Genomic DNA, 27,128 nt, shown 5'->3' with positions numbered 1-27,128 from the left:
ATATGAAATATGACAGGAAAAGGCATCATCAGTGGCAGAAGCCCTGGATTGTGAGTCAGAGACCCAGGTTTTAGTTCCAGCTCTGCGATTAGCCATCAGAGTGACCGGACTCACACTTGAGGCCTTGGTGTCCTCCCCTGGGAGACAAAGGGGTCAGATCAAAGAGAAATCCCATGGGCGGAGGAGCCTGGTGGGCTGCAGTCCATGGTGTCATGAAGATTCGGACACGACTGAACGACTTCACTTTCACTTTTCACTTTCATGCATTGGAGAAGGAGATGGCAACCCACTCCAGTGTTCTTGCCTGGAGAATCCCAGGGACGGGGGAGCCTGGTGGGCTGCTGTCTATGGGGTCACACAGAGTCGGACACGACTGAAGTGACTTAGCAGCAGCAGCAGCAGCAGGGTGATTTTAATGCCCACTGTGTGAGACTGATAGCAGGTGCTTTAAGGAGTGGTGGTGGTGGCAAGGGGGAGAGGCTTGGGAGTTGCTCTCTGTTCTAATTAAAATTTGCAAACGTGTCAGTTTAAACTTCAGCAGGGATGCCCATTTCTCCCTAGCCCCAGGACCTTCTCACTAAATAAATGCATAAAAATCAATTTTTGCATCTATATCCTGTTTCTTTCCCCACAAAGACTCATAGAGCAGTTTACAGAGAAATGGAAACCCAGCCCCAGTTCAAAATTGATTTGACTACATTTGATACACTCTTCCTTTCTAGGATATGACTTTTCAGTTATAATAAGCCAAAAGATTGCTTTTCACACCTCTTTCATTTTTATGATTCTTTTCAAAGACTCTTCTGTCGCTCACAGGAAAACTGTATGGTAGGTTTCAACAGACTCAAAAGTAACCAAACCAGAAGTGTCAAGACCTCATAATGAGATTGAGGCTGGATGCATTTCTTTGTGTATGAAGACAGCGATTCTCTCAATGCCACTGAGAATGAGTCCAAATTACAATCCTACCCTTGACTTGTTACTGGGCTCACAAACACTGGGCAGGAAAGTCAGTGCCAGTAATAGAGAAGCCAGGACTGAAGTGTGTGACACAGGCTGAGAAAGCACCAGACGGGACCTCAGGCCCAGATGCTACACCAGGCTGTTTGGACCCCCAGGCCAGGCCCCAGGTGTTGCCTCCCCTCACTATACCCCCACCACCTCGATGGGCCACTGTACCCTGAACTCAGGGGTTCTGAGAGAAATAGCTCCCTCTGAAGTGTGGGGACAGTCAGCATTCATGTCACTCACATTTGTGAAGTGCATGAGTACCTTTAGGAAGACTCATTACTCTGGGTTCTCCAGAGAAAACAGAACGCACAGGAGAGAGACCACATGCATGCACTTTAAGGAATTGGCTCACATAAGTATGGAGTCTGGGAAGTCCAAGATCTGCAGTTGGCTGCCTGGAGACGCAGGAGAGCTGAGGGTGTTCAGTTCCAGTCTGAGTCTGAAAGCTCGAGAACCAGGAGGGCCCATGGTGTAAGCTCCAGTCTTAGTCTGAGTCTGAAGGCTGGAGAAGATGGGTGTGCCAGCTGGAGCAGTCAGGAGAGAGAGCAAGGATTCTGTCTCCTCTCCCTTTTAGAGCCAAGCTGTCAACTGATTGGGTGAGGCCCACCCACATTAGGGAGGGCAATCTGCTTTACTCAGGCTACCCAGCCAAAGTTAATCTCATTCCAGAAACACCCTCACAGAAATGACTAGAATAAGTGTTTGACCAACTGTCTGGGCATCCCATGACTTAGTCTAGTGGACACATAAAACTAACCATCACAAAGACTGTCTCTTATAGATAGGTGTTGCATTCTGAGTAGAATTTAGAAGGGACTGCTAGGGAAATGCAGCTTCTGGGGATTTATTAAAATTGAACATTCCCTTTTCCTCCCACTTCCCCCATAAAGAAACATATTGGAAATTACTCTGTGAACTCTTTTCTCCACATTTTGGCTACTTAGCGCCAAAGCATACATAGAATTTGAAGAATAGGAGACAAAGCAATTGGGACCTTAGGAGTATGGTTCCTAGGATAAGATTATTTGAGCAGGCTCACACTAAAGTTATTTTCCACTCATCTTCCCTAATACCTAAAGCAGCCCACCCCACTTAATGGATGTGTTAGCTGATGGGGCTGATCATCAACATTGCAGAAAGACATTAAGAGAACAGCGCCACAGAAAAATGACCCGGGCTGAGAACCAATCCGCTAGGGGGTAATTTGAAAAGTGAAATCTGAAGCTGTGGCAAGCCGTAGAAAATTACTATCTTGCTCAATGGGATTAGTTGTCCAAAATGAAGAATATTTTCTTCTTATACCATCTCATTTTCTGATCCCTCTCTTTTTACCAGTTGTACTGATTTCCCTCTTCTGTGCCAAGTGCTGGATCCCAGGGCCAACAGCCTCCTGGTCATCAGCGCTGTCCCAGGCACAGAGCACAGCCCGAGGCTAGCTGTGGTGATGTGAAAGCAGAGAAAGGGGGTGGGAATGTCCTTTTTGAAAGGAAAGAACAAGTACAGAGAGAGCACAGAGTTGGAGTCATTGGGAAATTCTGCCGTTCTCCATTGTCATTTCCATGACACCCTCATCACTTTCTTATGAGAGCAGGGGATCATTTTCCCAGTGGGTCAGGACTGCATCTTCAGCTCTCGCTTGAATGATCTGCCCTTCTCTGAGAGAGAATAGCTTTGTGGCCCAGGGCAGGGAGGTGTGAGAAGCTGAGGCATCTGTACCTAGGACTCAGCAGGCGGCATGGCTCATTTATGAGTGAGGGGTGATTGGCCAAGAAGTGTGTGTGTGCTGGGTCGGGGAGGCACGGATGTCTCCATCAAATCCTTAGTGTAAACCTACCTTAGACTTTACAGTGGAGACAGAGGAGGAGGGCTCAGGTGTTCGAGGATGTGGACTGGAAGAAGATTATGAAAATATAAGGAATGCAGTCTTCTCAGGCTGGGAGGAGAGAGGAAGGTGAGAGGGTGTTGGGAGTGTGCTGGGGGACAACTTTAACACCTGCCTCTCTGTTGAATACAAAAACCTCTGGGACTATCAGAGCGACTGGTATGACTGGTGGGATGGGGTAGGGACCTTTGCCTGAGTCCAGCAGAGCATGTGACTCCCTCCACCCACCTACCCACCCACCTTCCATCCATTCATCTTCTGTCCATGTATCCATCCGTCCACCCATCCATCTACCTACTCATTCTCCATCCATTCATCTTCTATCTATCCATCCACCCACCCACCTATCTTCTATCTGTCTACTCACCTACGTTTTTTCTTTGGCCATGATAATTCCTCAACCAGGGGTCAAGCCCATGCCCCCTGCAGTGGAAGCATGGAGTCCTAACCCCTGGACTGCCAGGGAGGTCCCACCACCCACCTCTCTTCTGTCCACTCACCCACCTATCCTCTCCATCTGTTCGTCTATCCATCCATTCATCCAGCCACCCATCTTTCACTAGCAGCTCTTGTGAAATGCCCACACTCACTATAGGAGGAGGTGAAGATTAAGATCCCATCTACCCCTTCTAGGAGTTCGCAGCCCAGTGGGAGAGACAGCTCAGTAGACCAGCGATAACAAGGCAAGGGCCACTCCAAGCGAGGACAGCCTGGGTGCCTAGATGGGAACAGAGGCCTCCTATTCAGACTCTGAAGGAAGAAGGAAGGCTCCCAGGGGGAGATGCTGTTAAGTCCTGGAGGATGAGCACATTATGGGGTATGTGCCTCCCTCATTGGAGGTTCTGGCACAATTCTCCTTCCTGCCTCAGTGATTCAGGTTCCCTTCCCACCCACATCCAGGTGGGGAGAATTCACCCTACCTGCCTCCCCTTTACTCCCCTCCCCAACCCACAGCCTTTTTTCTTTCTCCCTACTATGTAGAGACATATTGGAATCTCTTTCATCTTCAAATTTTATTACAATAAAACCCCTCCCTTGACCCTGATCCCAGGATAACTCCCACCTTATGCTCTTTTGTTCACACCAAGCATCTGGAAAGAGAAACCCATGCTTACTGTCACCCACCCTACCCCGTTCAAACATCAGCAGGCAGGCACCCTCCGCCTGGACAGTTCCTCCCTGTCCCTGAAGCCGCCTGGGCTCTGGTCCCAGTGTCCCAGTCTCCAGCCAGTGGATGCTTCTCAGACTCAGAAAGCAGGTCTCTGGGTGGTGGTTGACGCTGCTGCCCATTCCTTCCTTCCCTTCCCTCGCTTGCATAATGCAGTCAGGTCTTCCTTCTCCATGGCCCTGGATTACCAGGGTCCTCTGTGGGTGCCTGGGCTGCACCTCCTTTTACACTATATTTGTTCCCAGAACAGCGTGCCTGCCCATGCCCGAATGTCCAACCCAGGGCACCGTGGAGCTTCAGACTCGGCAGACATGCCTGCCTGGGTGTCCCCACTACCCCGCAAGAGCTCAAACTCCCTGCCTCCCTAGTCCACATGCAGGGCCCCACCATCTACTCCATCATCAGCATCAGAACCTGGGAGTTTTCCTAGACGCCTCTCTTTTACCTCGTTCCCCTGACCCCGTCCTCCATCCAGTGGGTCACAGCTTTTGTGAGTCTGTGTCATTGTTGCCCATTGGCCTCGTTCTTCCATTGCCTCCACCTTGGTTCCAACTCCTGGTTTCCCACCCGGTTGCAGCTCAAGCCCTGAGATCCAACAGTCCTTAGTTGCTGGTCCTCAGGCAGGTGTGGGGCTGGCTGTCTCACAATCACTGGGACAGCTTTCTAAAACTCAAGACTTCCTGGCCCACCCCAGCCAGACAGCCTGGGTCAGTGGATGTCCTTTTACAAAGCTGCCTTCTTGCTCTTGAAGTGCAGCTGGAGGCCTGGGAGGCACTTCTGATGAGCTTCCTGCCTCCAGCTTGGTCTGCATCAGTCAGTCATCGATGTGGGTACAAGAAAGATCATTCAAAACTGCAGATCTGATTCCGATCATGTCACTGTTCGAAGCTCTCAGTACTAGCCACAACCCCATCCCTCACCCCCTCATCAAGTCCAAACCCTTAGCTAAGACACACAGTCCTTCATGATCTGCAGCCAGCGTCTCCTGCCCTCCCTCCACCCCACACAGGGCTCCGCCTGTGCAGTCAGTCACCCTGCCCCCAGCCCAACAGAACCACCTCTTCCCTGAAATGCACTCAGCTGCTTCTGACCTCCCCACGAGTGCCCTTCCTCGCTCTCACTGGCTGGTGTCTGCTCAGCTGTGAGGTTTCAGCTCCAGGTCTTCTGGAGGCCTGTCCCCTCCTCTTACCCTCAGCTTACCCTTCCGTGGCCACCCACCGTCGGATGCAGCTTCTCTTTGACTTACAGCATGTGAGTCAGAATGACTTTCACCCACAGCCTGCCAGAAAGTGTCCAGACCACTCAGGTTTCTGAATGTTCCTGCTTCTGGGCTTTCTAGGCTGGGATGGAATTCCAGCGCTGCTAGTTGCCATCTCAATACCGTGATGGACGTACGTTTAAAGAACCCACCCTGTGATGGCCAGACTTGGAAGGAAACCCTCATCACTTGGGAAACACTTGACAATCTACTTTTCCTTTGAAATAAAAACATGAAGCCATCACTTAGCGACCTGCTGGTACTTTATTGCCCTCGCCCAGATGGGTATTAATCGTCACCCTCCGCTGGCCTGGAGCACACCATGTGCTGTCAGAGTGCTCACAGCGGGGCAGAGCTGCGGCTGCATGTGAGTGGCGCTGAGGCTGGGTGGTGTCTCCTTTGTCAAAGCACCTTCTTTCTGTTCAATAAAATATCAGAGCTGCTCCCACTGAAAAGATGTAGTGGAGTCAGATGTGGCTGCTGTTGCCTTCCCTGCCTTCCTCACTTGGTCCACAGCCTTGCGCTCTCTGCAGAGGGAACGTGTCGTGGCTTCTGGACACCCTGTCACTGTGGCCCCTCCCTTGCCATGTGGCTTTCAACCCAGTGGTGCTGGCAGGGTGTCCAGGGTCACAAGGTCAGTTGGGGAGGACCACAGGTGAGTCCTTCATGAGCCCGTGAAAGTTGGGATGGGGAAAATCACCTACCAGCTGAGGGCATTTTGCAAGTCCAGCTGTCGCAGAGGATCAGATGTCTCCTGAGGCCGGCATCTGGGCATCACCTGGATATCAGGTAAATCCTCCAAGGGCTCCAGTGATGCTGCCTCTGAGTCTGGGCTGGGTTTTCTAAGGTGGCCCAGGCTGTTGCTGACCCTCTCCCACCTCAGGGACCATCAGCTGCCCTGGGGGCGGGGACGGATGGGCACCCCAACCCCTGTCCCGATGGAGTTTCACGTATTTGTTCGGGGAACTTGTTCAGTAAGGATTTTGTAAGAGAGTGAAGTAGAAGGCCTCCACGATGCACAGGAGTTTAGGGTTCTCTGTGTCTCCGTCATCCCTTCCCTTTGAGTGGTGGGCACACAGGGCACCCTTCCTTAACCTCGGTCTCTGCCAGCGAGCTCACATCATCCACGTTTGTTTCAAGGATCGGCCTTCGTCTCTCACCCCACATCGGGCCCCTGAACCAGGATGTCTTGAACTCTGGGGCCCCCCTTGCTGCCTCTAGCACTCTCTGTGCGCTCAGGCCCACCACGTCTTCCCCACACCATTGCCCAGCTCTCCCAGCCGTGCCCCGAGCTCTCTCTCCTCCACTTACTCCCTCCAGCATCCATCCTTTGGGCCTCCTGATTGCATGTACCCCCTGCCCAGCTCCATGGCTCCACACCAGCCTCCTCACTCAGCCTGGCTTTCTAGGGTCACCCCAGTGTGTCTCCCACTCTCTTTCTCAACTCTGTTTATTCACTCATCCAACACTTATGGAGCAGGTTCTATGCAGGACTATAATCGATTCCATGGGATACAACAGTTAGAAATCTCGGAACTTGTCCTTCAGGGCTCATAATCCAGAGTATGAGGCGACTGTTCTCCCAATAATTCAGCACAAGCCTGTGATCACATTACAGGAGTGGAACAAAGAGAGGGTAGGTGGAGGGGAGTGGGGATAAGGAAGGCCTCCCAGAGGATGAGGAACATGGTCCAGAACTGGCCAATGGGGGTGAGGGCAGCAGGCAAGGGAGGGTGGGCATCCCCAGCCTGCCTCTTCTGCAAGCCCTGTATGGCTGTCAGCCACCTGCTGCTCTGCAGGCGTCACCTGGGTCTCCCAGCTGGGCCATCACGTGTGCTGTTCCCCTGTGTCTCCCTCCACGAAGGTGGTTCCATCCTTGGGGTCTCACCGGTCCTTCAATACTGGGCTCTGATTCCATCTCCCCCTTCCCTGACCACCTCTCCTCCCTCGGCTCCCTTCTGCATTTTATACTTCAGTTGTGACGTTTACCGCTTTGAGTGCTTTTTGTGATTTACTTTTCCTCAGCTCCCTACTTCTAGAATTTTCTGGAAGGGCTGACTTGACGGTGGAACTGAAATCACTGATGAGTGCTCTTCTAAGCAAAGAGCAAAAAGCAGCCTGTAACGTGTGCTAGAATATTTATATTCTTGGTTTTTCTGTTGGTGGAGTTTGGTGACCCACAGCATCGGAAAGACGACAATATCTGCTCTTTATCCTAGAAGGCCCTCGGAATCCAGAGAGTATATTCAGAGGAATCTTTTCTTCTCTCTGTCCATGTAGGGTTCGATGACCTCCAGGTGTGTGCGGACCCCGGCGTCCCGGAGAATGGCTTCAGGACGCCCAGCGGAGGGGTTTTCTTTGAAAGCTCTGTCACCCGTTTTCACTGCCAAGATGGATTCAAACTGAAGGGCTCTACAAAGAGACTGTGTATGAAGCATCTAAATGGAACCCTAGGCTGGATCCCGAGTGACAAACCCATCTGTGTGCAGGAAGGTAAAGTGGTCCCTTCCACCCCCACCCCTAGCTCATGGAAGCTGCTCCTGTGGTCAGCTCGTGGCCGCAGGGGTACCGAGGCTGTGTGCCAGAGGGACCAGTTCCCTGGGCTGCTCTCTGTTTCAGGGGTGGTCCAGCAGGCTGATGGAGGAGCATGCGTGCTCAGGAAGGGCTGGGGCACGGGATAAATGCATCTCAGCATCAGGAGTAATCGTCTTCCTTCTGTGTCTCAATTACAAGCCAATTTATCGCCATTTTTGTCAATGCAAAAGAGCAACTCAGATAACATGAGGGCCATTTATTATCGAACTGCCAACTCAGCACCCATTTCCATGTTACTCAATAAAAAATGCAGTAAATATCTTGAGCCCAAACTGTATATAATGATACAGAAGATGCATGTTACTCAGAGGATTAAATCAATTACTCCTTATCAGTCCTGCGTTAGACATGATTCATTTAAGGAAAGAAAGGACTGTGGCAAGCAATGATACATTGATAAGGTAGATATTTATCTCCAGTAGTTATCCCTAAATTTATCTATCATGACAATATATTCATTTACTTCTAGCAGTTATCCCCAGGTCTTTTGGTTGAAACACTTCATATATATATATATATATATATATGTGTGTGTGTGTGTGTGTGTGTGTGTGTATTTTTGCTTCTTTGTTTTTACTCTGTGAAGATACTTTTAGAATTTAAAAGAATGCATTGAGTTTAACTAATTGGAATGCCAAATTGTGGCTTATATATCTCTGATGATCAGCGAGGTTGAAGTGGGAATAGGCATGAATCAAGAGTTAATTCTAGCTCCAAGTTGCCATGAGGCATAGAACTTGTATTCCATCAAGTTCATTAGAAGTGGGTTTCACTTTCTCTTAACACCATTACTGATTTTATTTTCAAATGGAGCTTTTATAATAATGCTTTGTAAACTCTTATTCTCATTTAGTGTATATCTTCTTTATGAAACTTTTAAAATAATTTAATTTGACAAGCATTGATCAAACATCTATTATGCTCCTCCTTATGGAAATTATGAAGGATGGGTATGGTAGTGTCTTAGTCTTAAAGTGTTTACTTTCTATCTTTGCTTTTATTTTCAAGATTTTTTTAAAAAACCAAAATTACTATGAAGGATTAAAAATGTTAAAAGTAAATTTATTTTTCCCCTTCAATACAGTCCAGGCAAGTTGTGGTTTCTTTAACATTCTATTAATTAAAAGCTTATTTGAAAAAGTTGATTTAATATATAAAATAAACAATAAAGATCTACCATATAGCACAGGAAGTTATATTCAATATCTGATAATAACTTATAATGGAAGAGAATCTGAAAAGAATATACATGTATAGCAATCACTTTGCTGTACACCTGAAATTAACACTATATTATAAATCAACTGGGAGAAGGCAATGGCACCCCACTCCAGTACTCTTGCCTGGAAAATCCCATGGACGGAGGAGCCTGGTAGGCTGCAGTCCATGGGGTCTCGAAGAGTCAGACTGAGTGACTTCACTTTCACTTTTCACTTCCATGCATTGGAGAAGGAAATGGCAACCCACTCCAGTGTTCTTGCCTGGAGAATCCCATGGACGGATAAGCCTGGTAGGCTGCAGTCCATGGGGTCACACAGAGTCGGACACGACTGAAGCAACTTAGCAGTAGCAGCTATAAATCAACTATACTTCAATTTTTAAAAATTATTTAGTTTGTATGTAAAAACTTTCCTGCTAAAACCTATGGCCTAAGATACCCAGTACTTAGAACCCGGAAAAACTCAGAGAACAAAGAAAACCAATAGATTTTCTGAATATTGCCCAAAGTTAAAGGCCGTCTATTACTTGGTCATCCTGCGGGGGGAAAAAAAAAAATTGTATCCCATTTTAGATGAGCTTCTTTCCAACCTTGTATGTAGCAATATAATACATAGTAATTCCAAGAAAGGGAGTGAAAAATCACATTGGAGTAGAGACTTCTATCATATAGGTCAGCATGCATAACCCTTAACACGTAGCCCCACACATAGGAGAGGGGCTGTGTACATGGGGATGGCAGAGAAGAGTCAGCTCTTTTATTCAGTTCTGTTCATTCAGTTGCTTAGTCATTCAACTGTTTGTGACCCCGTGGACTGCAGCACACCAGGCTTCCCTGTCCATCACTAACTCCCGTAGCTTGCTCAAACTCATGTCCATCAAGTCAGTGATGCTATCCAACCATCTCGTCCTCTGTCATCCCCTTCTCCTGCCTTCAGTCTTTCCCACCATCAGAGTCTTTTCTAAGGAGTCAGTTCTTCACATCAGGTGGCTGAAGTATTGGATCTTCAGCTTCAGCATCCTAGAATATGATCAGATGTTTCCAAAGGACAGTCCAGGACTCCTCATTGCTAGCTGATGTTGCGCTCTAAACATATTATAAAGTTTGGAAGAAAGGGTGTTTCCTTTGTAAGTATGATGGTGTGATTATTTTTAATATAAATGTTGATTTTTGTTGGTCTTTGAAAGATCTGTATAAGGAGATTACTTTCTTTGCCCTTGCCATGGAGAGAATCCTCATTGTTAATGTCCTAAGCCTTCTGTATGAGGCTTACAGGGGCAAGGGGTGCATAGAAGTATATTCCATGGATGTCAGAGAGGAGGGAAGGAGCCAGACTTTTTTCCCTCTGGTTTGTAAATGGCCTTTACTCTCTGATTAGGATTTATGCTGGGTGAATAGTAACAGCTGCTTAATTCATTTGTTTTCCCTTGTCAGGTAATTCTTAGAGAGCTAATGGATTTTTGTGTGTGTGCTGGTAATAGTGATAACAGTAATATATGATCACATTTTTATAGGTCATTAGAGTTTGGAAGTATGTTCAGATTCACTATCTCATCTAACATGTGCAGTCGTCCTGCAAGGCAAGTCTCATTGTCCTTATTTCCTGTTTAGGAAACTGAGGCCCAGAGAAGTTTACTCACATTTTAAAATCACATAGCTGGTGAGTAAGCTGCAGATTTGTAACTAGTTCTAAGCCAGTACTTTTTCTTCTACAAGGTTATGTCTAACTTCTTGCATCACAAAATTCCTATTTTAATCAGCTATGCAAAAACACAGTGTTATACCAAATGGCATCATCAACATTCAGAGTTGAAGGGACTCATAGAAATCAGATCATTCAAGCCCTCATTCTAAGTTAGTTTGTGTTCAATCAATAGGGAAACTGAGTCTCAGAGAAGCCAAGAGTCTTCCCAAACTTAAATGGCTGTTTAGGGACACATCTGTTCTAGCCCAGATCTTATCACTGTTACCTGGACTCCTTCCAATCTTCTCAGCTGTCAGCCAGTTCTGCCTGAGACACAGATTTTGAAAAATAAGTTCAAATGCATTGAAATGCTTTTTAGCAGTAAAGTGCTCTACAGAAGCAAGGTGGTATTAAGGCAAATATTTTCTTGTGCATTCACTCAGATTCCCTCTTTTATGCTCCACTTCACCCTGCCACATGTACCAGTCATCTCCTTCTCTCACTTTACTCCAGTCTAAGTGGTTTATTCCAAGCAAACTCACTTATAGACGTTTGGACTCACAGAACTGATAATATAGGCAATGAATTAATTTTCTGGAATCCAAAGTGAAGTGAAGTGAAGTTGCTCAGTCGTGTCTGACTTTGCGATCACATAGACTGTAGCCCACCAGGCTCCTCCATCCATGGAATTTTATAGGCAAGAGTACTGGAGTGGGTTGCCATTTCCTTTTCCAGGGGATCTTCCCAACCCAGGGATCAAACCCGGGTCTCCCGCATTGCGGGCAGACGCTTTACTGTCTGAGCCACCAGGGAATCCCTGGAATCCAAAGCCTCCAGCCTAAGAGATATCTCTGCTTCTCCAAGCTGCTTCTGTAAGATGAAAACCTTCATGTCCCTGAGTAGGGGTGAAGATACTTATGGTCCAGGGAGCAGGGGAGGTGACCAGTATGGTGGAGAGGGGACCGTGGGGTTGGCAAAGCACTGAAAATACTCCCTGTGGGCACAGGGCTGCTGACACAGTAAGTACAGGGACTAAAGGCCAGGAGGACAGCCACTGTCTGGGCCTCTTCCTTTCCAAAATCACTCAGCTCATCTACTGGGGCACACTTTCCATGCTAATACATCCCTTTCCCACATTTCATAAGAAAAAGTGTAGGTAAAATCAGATTGACTTTGCGTAAATTCACTTGACACTTAATACAACACGTGTCAAATCAGGACATAGAAACACACTGTCCTGTCCTGAAAGCTTTAAAAGAGGTGGGGTCAGTACTGTGGCACTTCAGTCTGTGGTTTTTTGCACATCGTGAAGAAGTAGTTTATTAAAAAATAGACATCCTAGGACCTTCCTGGTGGTCCAGTGGCTAAGACTCAGCACTCCCAGTGCAGGGGGCCCAGGTTTGATCCCTGGTCAGAGAACTATATCTCACATGTTGCAACTAAAAATCATGCGTGCCACAACGAAGACCCAGCACCACCAAATAAATAAATATTTAAAAATAAATAAATAAAAATAAACATCCCAAAGAAACCAAAATAAAATGAATTCAAATCCATTTGTATTATGTATAAATATCATATGGGAGGAGCAGAGAAGAATCCGTCTATGTGTTGCCCAAACCCTATTTAATATCAATATTAATGGAAATGTATCACTACTTGACCATCCCTTGGCCCAGCTGGATACAGGACACATCTCATTTCTTATGGCACTGGTTATGCTAGCTGGACAGAAGTTTTTTTGTTTTGTTTTCGGCCGTGCCGGGTCTTAGTTCCAGCATGCAGGATCGTCAGTCTTTGTTGTGGCATGTGGAATCTTTCGTTGCAGCATGCAGCATCTAGTTCCCTGGAGAACTAACTAAAGAACTAACTAACTTAATCACTTAAAGAACTTAACCACGATGGTGTGATCGCTCACCTAAAGCCAGACATCCTGGAGTGCGAAGTCAAGTGGGCCTTAGGAAGCATCACCATGAACAAAGCTGGTAGAGGTGATGGAATTCCAGCTAAGCTATTTCAAATCCTAAAAGATGATGCTGTGAAAGTACTGCACTCAACATGCCAGCAAATTTGGAAAACTCAGCAGTGGCCACAGGACTGGAAAAAGTTTTCATTCCAATCCCAGAGAAAGGTAATGCCAAAGAATTTTCAAACTACCACACAATTGCACTCACACGCTAGCAAATAATGCTCAAATTTCTTCAAGTGAGGCTTCAACCGTACATGAACTGCGAACTTCCAGATGTTCAAGCTGGGATTTAGAAAAAGCAGAGGAACCAGAAATCAAATTGCCAACATCCATTGGATCATAGAAAAAGCAAGAGAATTCCAGAAAAACATCTACTTCTGTTTCATTGACTATGCTAAATCCTTTGACTGTGTGGATCACAAAACTCTGGAAAATTCTTAAAGAGATGGGAATACCAGACCACCTGACCTGCCTCTTGAGAAATCTGTATGCAGGTCAGGAAGCAACAGTTAGAACTGGACATGGAACAACAAACTGATTCCAAATAGGTAAAGAAGTACATAAAGGCTGTATGTTGTCACCCTGCTTATTTAACTTATGTGCAGAGTACATCATGAGAAATGCTGGGCTGGAAGAAGCACAAGCTGGAATCAAGATTGCCAGGAGAAATATCAATAACCTCAGATATGAAGATGACACCACGCTTATGGCAGAAAGTGAAGAGGAACTAAAGAGCCTCTTGATAGAAGTGAAAGAGGAGAGTGAAAAAGCTGGCTTCAAACTCAACATTCAAAAAACTAAGATCATGGCATCTGGTCCCATCACTTCATGACAAATAGATGGGGAAACAATAACAGAGTTTATTTTCTTGGGCTCTAAATTCACTGCAGATGGTGACTGCAGCCATGAAATTAAAAGACACTTGCTCCTTGGAAGAAAAGCTATGACCAAGTCCATGGGGTCTCAGAGAGTCGGACATGACTGAGCGACTGAACTGAACTGAACTAACTGCCCAAGAGTGCTAACTAAATAATTGTGCGCAGTTCCTGGGTAGGGTGACAGACCATTACTTAGATGTCCCGTAGCACCTAAATCCCTCTTCCCTCTGAGTCTCTTTCCTGGGAGAGTGTCTGGGACATTGTTTAAAGCCAGACCCAGAAGTTGAGCTTCTGAGTGGATTCAGGGTGTCTGTGGAGCATCCTTGGAGGTAGATTGCATACTTTGTGTGCAGAAACACACCTGTTTCTTGTCTCCTTTGAGTTTCCTCCTCCCGAGCATGTGCCCGGGGAGGTAGCAGCTACACCAGCGGACAGACATTTCTTTGCAGAGGGCTCTCATAATTGAGGACTTCTTCTCAGACCTCTCCTCTTCAAGGTAGAAGGGACCTTTCATCTTTTCTCCTCACCTTCTCCCTTGAGCAGTTCTGCGAATAGTTAATGATCGCATTGGTAAATTTCAGATAGACCCATACCAAGCAAATAAAAAGGATTTGGGTTCTCGCAGGCAGTTGGCCTGTTCAAGTGAGAATCTTCCAGAGCACATTCCAGACCAGCTTGAAGCCACTGTGGCTCTTCTAAATGACTTTGGGACCATGATGCTGAGAGCTGAGGTCCATCAACTGCCGCTTGTTTGAGAACCAGCTCGCTGAGCAGGCAGCTTTCCCAGGATGCCCCTACTCTATGATTGGCTGGAGCAAAGCAGGAGACAAAAGCACCGCTTAAAGCACATGTTAGTGTAACCCGTGAACCGCTGCCCCTCTAAGGACAGCCCGCCTTGGGATGGCTTTCCTCACTTTGAGAAGGACCAGTAAAGCCCCTGGCAGGATGGTCTAGTTGGACCTGCAGCCCTGGGGCCCCGGTGGTACCTGAGAGCTTTGCCCCACAGCCCTTAGAGCAACCTCATCTGGCCTCTCAGTACTTCTGGAGGGCAAGGTCCCTCCATCTAGAGGGAGATGAGGGTACAGATGACACATGAGCATGTGATGACCAGCTCCCACAGTAGATAGCACCATGTATTACCAGCCAGTCCAAGCAGGTGGTTCTCCTGCAGGAGGCGGGCAAGGCAGGCCCCAGTGCAATGGCCGTTGTTTCCTGTGGCTGCTTCCTTCCTGTCTTCTCTCATCCCTTGGCCATGGGGCTGTGCTTTTATAAACAAGGAAACTAAAGCTGAGAATCCCCCGGCAGTCCAGTGGTTAGGACTTGGTGCTTTCACTGCTGCGGGCCCAGGTTCGATTCCTAGTTAGGGAACTAAGATCCCTCAAGTTGTGTAGCTCCCCACCCCCCAGAAAAAAGTTATTAAAAAAGAAAAGAAACTAAAGCCCATAGAGTTTAAGTGACTTACACAAGTCACCTGGCAAATAAACCAGGATTAGAACCAGCATCCTGACTCCTGGTTCAGGGCTCTTTCCACCATCCCGGTGGTGTGCAACCCAGGCTGCAAGTCAGCATCACCTGGGGAACTTTTAGAAATAACAGTGTCTGGAATGTTCTCCAAGATATTCTATTTTGGTGGTTCTGGGCAATGGGAGCTCAAACATGGTTAAAAGCTCCCAGGGTGATTTCAGCTACCACTGCCATCTGCCCTTCTTTGTCTCAATCACCTACATTGTCTGCTTGTGGCTGAAGGTCACAGACAGCACGAGGGTGCTGTCCCCACACCCACATGCTGTGTCCCCATACTGAACCTTTCTCTGCCCCAGCTCCTTGCAGAGGGGGGGAATAGATGAATTCACTAAGCAAACATTATTTTTAAGTACTTGCTAAAGTATTTGACTCGCATAGATCTGACCAGGATTGCTATGAGATTAATAATTTGATGTTAAGAAGGTTCTTTGAGTTTCCTGGGTAAAAGGTGCAATGTGAGTTTAAGTAGTATTATTACATTATACATTTTTGATTAAAAAATTCAACTTGACTTATGAGCTAAAGCTGGCAGTAAAGATGACAGATAACTCCTTTATTCAGTGAAACTGTAGGGTGCAGGCATTTTTCAAAAGCAAGATAGTCATACTTCTTTTTTACAGTTACTCCTATATTAAGGTAAGTTGTCTCCCAGCTCCAGAAGCTTCCCCCAAACAGATGGATGCTTTCAAAATGTTTTATTTAGGATCCTTTTCTTCTCACGTACATTTTCTATCATCCAAAATTTCTTTCTTGTTGCCTTGGACATGGGTTATCAGAAACAGCAGGCAGTGCCCACAAGGGCAAGTATTTGCATGTCTTCCCCTAAGATAATCTCTTCTCATTTTCTGTCTTCTAAGATGGGAAGGAGCAGAGGGCTGCCTCTCTCTGTCTCCAGGACCATTGCCATTTCTTATTTATGCTTCTGGTAACAGAAGTCACTGCTTCCCTACCCTCCCTCCTTTGTGGCTTCAGTGTGAGTTTCAGTTTTTGTTCTTTAAGAGATTTTTTTTTAACTTAAATGTGATCATGACTTGAAAGGAAAAACAAAATCCAGAGGAAGTAAGGTCAGGTCAGATGGGGGCACATGCAGCAAAGATAAATGACAGAAATGATCAGTTATCATTGTTGCTAGATGACGGCTGGGCCGCCACAGACAAGCCTGCACAGCTGAGCCCCCTAGAAGTGCAGAGGGAAAATCCGAATCCTAGCAGACTTTACCAGCTGCCTGCCGTCATCTCTCGTGTCGTGTGAGTGCTGCACTTCGCCCTCTCTTACAGGTGCCATGGGAGTAGGAACTTGATTTAAGCCACAGAATTATTCGGCAAATGCGGAACATCCATATGTGTACGCAGCCTTGTCAGATCGTGTGTAAAGGTCACAAAATGATTGTTTTCAAATCATGTTTCACAACCTCAAACACCAAGTCAATCACCAAGATTCTCTAGAAAGCCAGTTTTTCACAAACTTGCAGCAGATACTACCCAGAATTAGGTTGGCTGTCTGTGAAAAATGCAGGGCAGCCCCCACGGGTGTCCTTCCAAACCCATCCCAGACCAAGTTATTTCCCCTCATGTGGTTCTTGAGTGGTTTGGAGATGACCGTGGCTCCCCAATCTGCATCTTGAGAGTCCTGTTATGATGCAGATCTCTTTGGAATCCCACACCTGACTGCAGAGGGAGAGGCCTTGGGCGCAGAGCTGCCTTCCAGCTGCTCAGATAGGATTCTGTTCTTTACTACATTTGTCTGACATAGCTGCTAAGGATGGTGGGGACTTGTTAAATGTGAGCCAGCCTCTGCTAGTCAATCACTTTGTGTATCCATGAAGCAGTGGTTCTCAACTTTGACTTCATGGGAATTGCCCAAAGTGTGTGTTAGAAATGCACCTCACCAGACCTCCTCTTAGAGATTTATATGCATTAGGAATCTGAATTTAGCAGGCACCTCCAGGAGATCCTCATGCTGGCAGGCCTCAGAGCACACCTTGAGATATTTGCCATAGGCACTCCACAAGTAGAACATCAAGATGTAGGTTAGAATTTCCAAAAGTCCCCAGCCCATGAGACTGGTATTTGAATGACATTCTTTTATTTTTCTTGTGAGCTCAGCTCTGACAACCAAGTGCTTCTATCATTTCATTGTTGAAAATATAGTCTACCTCTGGAAGGTGGAAAGAGACCTCAAAGGTTTTTTAAAAAGAAAATAGTTTCTAGAAAATAATTAAAGTTTTATGCTTTTGGAAATTTAAATGTCACCCCAAGATATTTAGTCGTTCATTTCCCGAAATTCTGGTAAGCATTATCTGTCAGGCCCAGAAGCTCCCAGTGTAGCTGGGAAAGATCAGTGCCTTCACAGTGAATTCCCTTACTCCTCTTTCTGGATTAATTTTGTTGTTGTTTCTTTAACCTTTTAAAATTCATAAAATATAACATATATAGAGAGATTCATATAGAACCAAACAGTTCAGTGAGTTATCACAAATCAAACGCTCTTGTCATGATTATCCAGGTGAAGTTGTAGAGCATCACTGGTATCCCAGAAGCCCCCTCCCAGTTGCTGCCTCCCCTCTGCCTCTCTGAGATAACCCCTTCCCTGAATCATGGTGATCATTTCCCATGGTAATCACTTTGTCTGGAAGTATATCAATAACCTCAGATATGCAGATGACACCACCCTTATGGCAGAAAGTGAAGAAGAACTAAAGAGCCTCTTGATGAAAGTGAAAGAGGAGAGTGAAAAAGTTGGCTTAAAACTTAACATTCAGAAAACAAAGATCATGGCATCTGGTCCCATCACTTCATGGCAAATAGATGGGGAAACAGTGGAAACAGTGTCAGACTTTATTTTTCTGGACTCTAAAATCACTGCGGATGGTGATTGCAGCCATGAAAGTAAAAGACGCTTATTCCTTGGAAGGAAAGTTATAAACAACCTAGATAGCATATTAAAAAGCAGAGACATTACTTTGCCAGCAAACGTCCATCTAGTCAAGGCTATGGTTTTTCCAGTGGTCATGTATGGATGTGAGAGTTGGACTATAAAGAAAGCTGAGTGCAGAAGAATTGATGCTTTTGAACTGTGGTGTTGGAGAAGACTCTTGAGAGTCCCTTGGACTTCAAGGAGATCCAGCTAGTCCATCCTAAAGGAGATCAGTTCTGGGTATTCATTGGAGTGACTGATGTTGAAGCTGAAACTCCAATACTTTGGCCACCTGATGCGGAGAGCTGACTCATTGGAAAAGCCCCTGATGCTGGGAAAGATTAAGGGCAGGAGGAGAAGGGGACAACAGAGGATGAGATGGTTGAATGACATCACCGACTCAACGGACATGGGTTTGGGAGGACTCTGGGAGTTGGTGATGGACAGGGAGGCCTGGCGTGCTGCGGTTCATGGGGTTGCAAAGAGTCGGACATGACTGAGTGACTGAACTGACCTGAACTGAACTGATGCATTCCTAAAAATGGTACTATTTTAAGCTTAACTTACTTTTGTCTTAGTTTTGAGTTTATATACATGGAATTATAAAGTAAGTATAATTTTATGTTGGACTTCTACTTTATGTTTGTAAAAGTCATGCATGTATTGTTTTTAAAAAATATTTATTTACTTATTTGGCTGTGCCGGGTCTTAGCTGCCACACATGGGATCGTTGACCTTTGCTGCAGCATGCAGAGTCTTAGTTGCACCTTGTGGGATTTAGTGCCCTGAGTAGGGATCGAACCTGGGCCCCCTGCATTAGGAGCTTGGAGGTTTCCCCACTGGACCAGCAGGGAAGCCCCCATGCATGTTACGGCCTGTGGCTGTAGTTTGTTCACTGGCATTGCTACATCGTGTTCTGTTACATGAATAGACAATATTTTAACACTCTGCTGTTAATGAAAATTTAATGTTTTTCCAATTGGGTCTGTTACAAATAGGGCTGCTGTGAACATTCTTGAACACACCTCTTGGTGAATATATATATATATCCACGTTCTATTGGATATACTCCTATGATTGAACATGCTGGATTGTAGGATATATCTGTATTTTAGTGTTAATAGGTACTGCCATTATCCAAAGTGGTTGTGCCAATTTACACTCCCGCAACAGAGGGTGAGAGTCCCAGTTACTCCTTGCCAACACTTGCATTATCAGTATTTTAGACGCCGGTGGGTATTTAGTGGTAGCTTGTGGTTTCCCTGGTGAGTAGGAAGTTAAACACCTTTTTGTATATTTATTGAACACCTTGTTATCCTCTCTTATGAAGTGCCTGTTCAATTCACTTGCCCATTTATCTACTGAGTTGTCTTTTTCTCATTGATTTTTATTTATACTGAGTTTTTAATATGTACTGAATACAAGCCCTACATTGTTTGTATGTGCTAAAAATATCTTCTTGCATTATGTGACTTAGTTTTTTATATTATCATGTCATTATTTGCAACTATTTACATGTAATTTACATTGTATTAATCTAGAGATGATTTGAAGTATACAGGAGGATGTGTGTAGGTTGTATACAAATGCTTCACCATATTGTATAAGAGATGTGGGCATCCGTGGATTTTGGTGTCCATGGGGTGGGGGAGGAGGTCTTACTTGGAATCAGTGCCCCATGGATACTGAGGGATGGCTGTATTCAAGTCTGTTTCACTGTTACCAGAAAACATACTCTATAGTCTCAGTCTTTTGAAATGTGTTCTTGTTTTATGGCCCAAGTATGGTCAAGTTTTGTAAATTTTCTATGTATGCTTAAAAGACATGTATAATGGTCTGAGTCCTTCAGAGTGGACCCCTAAGAATTCTTTCTGTAGAAAGAATTACTATCCAAGTGTTAAATATAAATACTTTAAATAACAGATACTAATTGCCTTTTTCCACCACAAATAAATAAAATATACCAATCTATAGATCAAAAGAAAACACAAAGTACAAGAAACATGCTTATTTATAATAACATGACTCCATGCAGTTCTTTTCCGCATGCCTTTTTCTCAGTGGTTTTTAAGGATGGCCTCATGATAATTCCACTTTAACATTCAGCTGAGAGCCATGTGGTCTTGAGTACCCTGTCCTGGTGTGTCTTCTGTTTTTGTAAGAGTCAGTATCCTACAAAGGAGAAAGAAACAGCCTGAGCTAGCCCTGCTCCCAAAGCAAAACTACCCACATGGTGGTGCCCCTTTTCAATGAAGAAGCCACTGTCTCCAGTCATCGCCTTTCTGAATAGCACCAACCCTCGCCTCTACTTTTCTCATGTTGCTGGTTTATGATGACATCATTAGCTGCAGTTGATTCTATTCCAAGTAAATGATGGTGGTCAGAACAGTTCTCTAAGCACTATTGCATGGAGCAGGAGTTCTGTAGAATAGTAGCGATGTGGAGCACCACGGATACACAGCTGTGATTCTGAGGGGTGTTAGTAGATAGTAAGTTAAAAAAAGGGTGTTGTGATACAAGGTTTGGGGACTCCCCCCAAACCACCATCACCTCTGTAACCAACTGCAAGTTCAAGGGTCCCCAAGACTATCACTCTGAACCCAGTCACAAGTTTAGAAGTCCCCAAGTCCATCTTCAGGTTCAGTAATTCACCAGAAGGACTGATGATACTCACGATTATGATGTATGGCAGTGAAAGGACGCAGATTAACATTATCTAGGAAGAGAGGCACACAGGTCCAGGAGGAACCAGGCATGAGCTTTTAGTATTTCTCTCCCAGTGAGCTGTACACACAGGGCCTGTTCCCCAGCAACAGTGTGTGTCAATACACGTTGAGTATTGACAACCGGAGAAGCTCACCGAGGCTTGGTGTCCAGCATCTTAATTGGAGCTCGGTCATGTAGACATGGTTGGCCATTTGTGCATCTCCAGTTCTTTCCAAAGTAGAGCTGGTAACTGCATGGGCCGATGTTGCCTGGCTGGCCAAAGCACACTGTTGTTGTTCAGTCGCTCAGTGGTATCTGACTCTTTGCAACCCCATGGACTGCAGCGCACCAGGCTCCTCTGTCCACTATCTCCTGGAGTTTGCTCAAATTCATGTCCATTGAGTCGCTGATGCCATCCAACCATCTCATCCTCTGTCATCCCCCTTTTCTCCTGCCCTCAATCTTTAAGCTCCAATTAAAAAAGATACTCATCTCAGATTGCACATTCCAGGGACTTAGTGGTTACTTCCCAGGAGCTGAGGGCAAAGGCCAGAACACCCTTTGGGCAAGGCCAGCCCCTTACTGCACATACCCACAAGATACAGAGCATATCATGGCCCGTGCTTTAGAAGTCCAGGAGTTCGCACCACACTGAAGTAAAAACAAATGCCCCGTCCTTATCTACAAGGCTCTGCATGATCTGACCTTTCCATCTTACTCTCGCTTACTATATTCCAGGCACTCTAATCTTCCTTTGGGTTTTTAAGGACACTGAACTCTCTCCTGGCCTGTGTAGTGGCAGTTCCCTCCGCCTGAAATACTCTTCTCCCCAATCCACACATGATTGGATTCTTCTTGTCATTAGAGAGGCGCCTTTCCTGTCTTCCCAAATTAAAGGAGTCCCCGAGTCAGTCCCTCTTCTGTTACCTTGTTACGTGTTCATCATAGCAGTGATCATTGCCTATTATTTTCTAGCTCACTTACCTGATAATTTGCCTGTTAGCAGTCTCCTGCCATGCAAATGCCACAAGAGTAAAATTCTTGACGTTTTCTCTATCCTCAACACCTAGAATGTACCAGGACTAGAGGTAATGCTCAGTAACTCAATGATTGAATGAACTGATGGATGAATAATAAGCTTTACAGATGCTGGCTTAAACTAGATCCAGTAGAATTCTTTACAGCAAGGCTTTCAGAGCCTTTAATATGCTAATAGGAATTATGAATCTCTAAGTGTGTATCATGTATTCATGCTTCTGTGAACACTTTGGCAGGCATATTGATGCAGAAGTTTGTCATTTTAAAGGAATCAGATTTGTTTTCACATATGACTAACATTTTGCTAAGTTGCTTCAGTTGTGTCTGACTCTCTGTGACCCTATGGACTGTAGCCCACCAGGCGCCTCTGTCCATGGGATTCTCCAGGCAAGAATGCTAGAATGGTGTCATGCCATCCCCTAGGGCATCTTCTCAACTCAGGGATTGAACCTGTGTCTCTTATATTTCCCGCATTGGCAGGCAGATTCTTTACCAATAGCACCACTTGGGAAGCCCCAACCAACATTTTAAAGAAAAATAAATCTTAAAATATGGCACATATTCTTTGAAATTCCTCTTTCTCTTTACTGCTCCATCCTTTAGGACTTTGCTGTCTGCAACTAATTGGATCAATTGATTTGTACATGGGTATATGTGTGTAGGACCGCCTTAGGGTCTCTGTCCACTCCTTTATTTATTTATTATATTAAATTCTCATTGTTACTAGAAGCAGGACACAAAAATAATGATAGTTGTAGGTTTGTGAAAGAGGATGTCAGGCATGGAAGCCTCAAGTTATATTTCCAAAGTGCCCATTGATACTCTGTAGACAAAAGTCTTGACTGTTGACCTGATTCTACTCAATAGAATCAGTTACTGATAGACCTTCTTTTCATAGTCTTTGATAACAATATTTTTGCGGTTGCTTTTACAAATTCTTTGTGTTGGCTGAATGCATTGGTGCTACAGAAAATTGTGTTATTTCTATTGAAAACTTTAGAATTGATGAAGATGTATGTGTTTCTTTTCAGAGACTAAAGATCCTGGTATGTTTCTTTCCATAAAAATAAGGACTACAGTTGTTGGCTGCTACCACTGATGGGTTGGGACTTTTCCCAGATGCTTTTTTCTTTCTATATTACCCTCCTTCAGTGGGAGGACTGGGTGCCAGCTATTCTGGATTTAAAAAAAAAAATTAGAAAGGCTCTGGACAGAATTTTCTCCTATCACAGTTTAGTTTAGGCTTTGCTAGAGCTGGTCTATTTGAGTTTTGTCTTTACATGTAGAGCACAGATGCTCCTGGTCTTTCTACCATGGTGGAATTTAAACTCCAAACTTCCACTGACTCCCCAGTGAATATGGGGATCACCTCATGTAGTAAATTGGTCCTGCATCACTCCCTGTGCTGACTCTTCTTTGAGTCGAGTACATAAAGTACTGGCATATGGGAGGCAGTGAATCCCCTTTGAACCTCTAGTCCCTGACTCCTGCCTATGGAAACAAGATGTTCTAATTAGAAGTTCAAAGCATGCTATACTGTAGACTACTATGGAGTGTAACCACCTTCAGAAACAAGGTTCGGTGCTTGTACTCTGGTCAGCCAATGTCCTTGTGTTACTACAGCCACATGGCTGTTCCCACCCACTGAGTTTACTGCTGCTAGCTGACCACCTCCTGAGTATACTGGTTAATTCTTGAATAAGTTTTAAATCAATCATGAAAATAGTTGTTTAGTCATATAAATTACTACCATAGGATCTATTTACATCCCAGATTTACAGACGGATGCCTTGATAAATGTGTTTTTATTTAATGTGAATAATTTCTGCAGAGCGATATTGAAAAAAATGTAATTCACATTTTCCGTTAAGAAGAAGGCTGCAGTGGTGTGCAGAACTGTCAATTATCTGTGTCTCCAGTCATGATTGGTCTTCCCCGGGTGTCTCAGCAGTAAAGAATCTGCCTGTAATGCAGGAGGTGCAGGAGACATGGGTTTGATACCTGCGTTGGGGAGATCCCCTCGAGGAGGGCCTGGCAACCCACTCCAGTATTCTTGCCTGGAGAATCCCATGGACACAGGAGCCTAGTGGGCTACAGTCCATAGGGTCGCAAAGAGTCGGACACCGCTGAAGCGACTGAGCACACACGAATGCACCAGTCATGATTATTCTGGGATTCATTTGGGAGGAAGTCAGCTATTCTTGTAGAAAAACATGAACAGTTAGAAGACCTCTTTTCATAGCCTGAAAAACTCTTTCCATGCAAAAATGAGAGGTAAAATTGAAACCAGAACCCAGTCTCCAGCCAAGACTCCCTCTGTTGGATCCAGAGGCAAAGGGAAGAGCTGATAATGGGTTTCCTCATCATCAGGGGGAGGCTTAGCTGCCAGAGCCTGGAATGAATCTGCTTCTCAGGTTTCCACGGCCCCTCTCAGCCTTTCCTCCCCAGGTGTGTACAGAGGTCTGGAAGCATGGAAGGAACGTCACAGGAAGTAGCGGCATAGTCCCTGCTCTCAAGCTCATGGTGGGAAGGAGGGCTAAGGGCACAGCAGAGCTGGGCTCACGAGCACTGGGCTCTGATGACCCATGTGGGTTGCTAAATGGCCACCACACCTGTCTTCCAGCTGCCAGGTCCCTCCTCTGCCTGGGAGACCCTTTTCTGCCCGAGGTTTTCCTGTCACTGATGTTCTGTTTTCTGGAGTCCGTTGTTGTCAGACTGTTCCCAGTAAACCCAGCCCCAAACCCACATGATAACCCCCGTGACATGCTCTCTTTAAAGCCCCCCAAGTCCCAGCCCCCAGAGCCCTCGTCCAGCCAGTCCCTGCATCAGAGTTCCCAGGACTTTTTGCCTGAGAGCTGACAGTTCAAAGCTTAGAGGAACCTGAAACTCAGGTTTCTTATGAATACTATTCCAAACTATTCTGGATTCAGTAGGCTTTGGGGAATGGCTGAGAAATCCATTGAAAATTTTCTGGAGGAAGTCTGTATGATCCTCAAAATGCTGTTTTTAAATTTTGCCTTGTTTCAGAAAATTAAGACACACAAAAATGGGAATATAGCTCATCTACCTGATTCCAAAACTAGAGATAGATAGCTCATGCTTTTAAACATATATGCATGTAAAATGAGAGACTTTAAACAGGAGCTGGAGAGAGACACATGGTGACCTAAGTGACTTACACCAGATGGTATTGACATATACACACTGCTATATTTAAAATAGAAGACCACCAAGGAGACACTGAATAGCACTGCTTAATATTCTGTAATAACCTAAATGGGAAAAGAATCTGAAAAAGGACGCATATATATGTATAACTGATTCCCTTTGCTGTACACCTGAGACTAACACAACTTTATTAATCAACTACACTCCACTAAAAAACAAGCAAACGACAAATTACAACAACAACAACAACAAAATCCAGATGGAGTTAGTTGGCTGGTGTTTAGAGTGAGGAGCCAGAAGGAGCAGGATTGCAACTTGCCAGCAGAGTGAGTGTCCCACAGGTAAACTGGAGGTAGACAGAGTTAGAAGCAGATGATTACCCATTGATTAGTTTTATTTGTTCATTTATTTTTTACTTATTTTGCTGCATCAGATCTTAGTTGCATTATGCAGTGTCTTTCATTGAGGCATACTGGCTTCTCTCTAGTTGCGGCACACAGGCTCAGTTGCCCCACGGTATGTGGGATCTTAGTTCCCTGACCAGGGATCGAACCCACATCCCCTGCACTGGAAGGCAGATTCTTAACCACTGGACCACCAGGGAAGTCCCTAGTTCTATTGTATCTTTTGTTGCCCATTCTGTTGCGTGGGCTGCTGATCCCCACCCAGCCCCACTGCTCTTCCCCTGACTCTTGCCATGAGTCTTCCCCTCCCAGAGCAGAAGTCAAAGCCGAGCTGAGAACCACAGCCTCCATCTGCCCCTGCCTTGACAGACGGGCAGATTGTCCCATGTTCCGTCTTCCCAAAATAACGAAACAGCGTATAGGTCGGGGTGTGCTGTGTCTGTGCTGACACAGTCAGTCGTGTCCGACTCTTTGCAACCCTATTAACTATAGCCCGCCAGGCTCCTCTGTCCATGGGATTCTCCAGGCAAGAATACTGGAGGGGGTTGCCATTGCCTTTTCCAATAGGTCGAGGTACCAGATCTTGACTCGTTCATGACAAGTGATGATTAGGGTTAGGGTTAGGGTTAGGAGACAGTAGCTGCTTCCTCTGAGCCTTTGTGATAGTGGCAGTACTAGGTGCTGCTCTAGTTATTCGAAATTATCTTTTTAAAAACAGATAAAGCGGATGGGAAATGCTAACAGCCAATACAGTCACAGCTCAGCCCCCTGCTGTTCTGCAAAGCCTATTTCCTTATCAGGCCCTGGCCCTGGCCCCCCAGGCAGAGGCAGCAGAGCTGCGTGAGACCAGCCAGCCAGGCTGTTTGATGCTGTGTACCATCCACAGATGCCACCAAGTGGGCAACCCACCGGACAGTTCAGGTGAACCCCCAGCTTTGGTCTTTCTTCATTCATTTCCAGAATTATCTGTAAGCTCAGCTGTAGGGTGGGAAGTGTTGAAGGCAGAAAACCAGCTTCCTTTTGGGCTTGGACCTCTGCACCCACAACTCCTCTTCCTGTTTCTCTGTGAAGAAGATTCTGCAGCTTCTACTGCTTCTCTTTGGGACCTGAGCCTTAGTGATAAATAAGGAACTGTTTATCAGATTGCTGTGTAGGTCGAGACCAAGTCTGAAAATAAGAGCTTTCTTGTGAAACTGTGAACCACAATGGCTTTGAATTCCAAAAATAATGTATCCTTTTTGCACAATTGCAGATTGCCGCATCCCGCAAATTGAAGATGCTGAGATTCATAACAAGACATACAGACACGGAGATAAGCTAATCATCACTTGTCATGAAGGATTCAAGATCCGGTACCCCGACCTATACAATGTGGTTTCATTATGTCGTGATGACGGAACGTGGGACAATCTGCCCATCTGTCAAGGTAGGGGCAAATGGAGGCTGTGGTTCTCAGCTCTGCTTTGAGACTCGACTGCAGATCGAGTGCACGTTTCTCTAATAAGGTGGCAGTTGTTTAGTCGCTCAGTCATGTCCAACCCTTTGCGACCCCATGGACTGTAGCCTGCCAGGTTTCTCTGTCCATGGGATTCTCCAGGCAAGAATACTGGAGTGGGTTGCCGTGCCCTCCTCCAGGGGATCTTCCCAACCCAAGGATTGAACCCACATCTCCTGCACTGGCAGGTGGATTCTTGACCACTGAGCCACC

At 45.6% G+C, this 27,128-nt stretch overlaps 1 protein-coding gene across 7 annotated transcripts in view; it reads left to right on the top strand.

Moving 5' to 3' along the window:
* Positions 1 to 27,128, top strand: part of SUSD4 (sushi domain containing 4) — a 133,716-nt gene that overhangs the window by 69,351 nt on the left and 37,237 nt on the right. For 6 of the 7 annotated variants that reach the window (XM_024976149.2, XM_024976147.2, XM_005216804.5 and 3 more), the window contains 2 exon segments: positions 7,600 to 7,812; positions 26,673 to 26,846. In XM_024976149.2, the coding sequence (XP_024831917.1) occupies positions 7,600 to 7,812; positions 26,673 to 26,846 (387 nt within the window). 7 annotated transcript variants of the gene reach the window in all.

Source organism: Bos taurus, chromosome 16 (assembly GCF_002263795.3).
Source record: "Bos taurus isolate L1 Dominette 01449 registration number 42190680 breed Hereford chromosome 16, ARS-UCD2.0, whole genome shotgun sequence".
NCBI classification, from domain to species: Eukaryota; Metazoa; Chordata; class Mammalia; order Artiodactyla; family Bovidae; genus Bos; species Bos taurus.
This window is presented reverse-complemented; position numbering and strand designations above follow the sequence as displayed.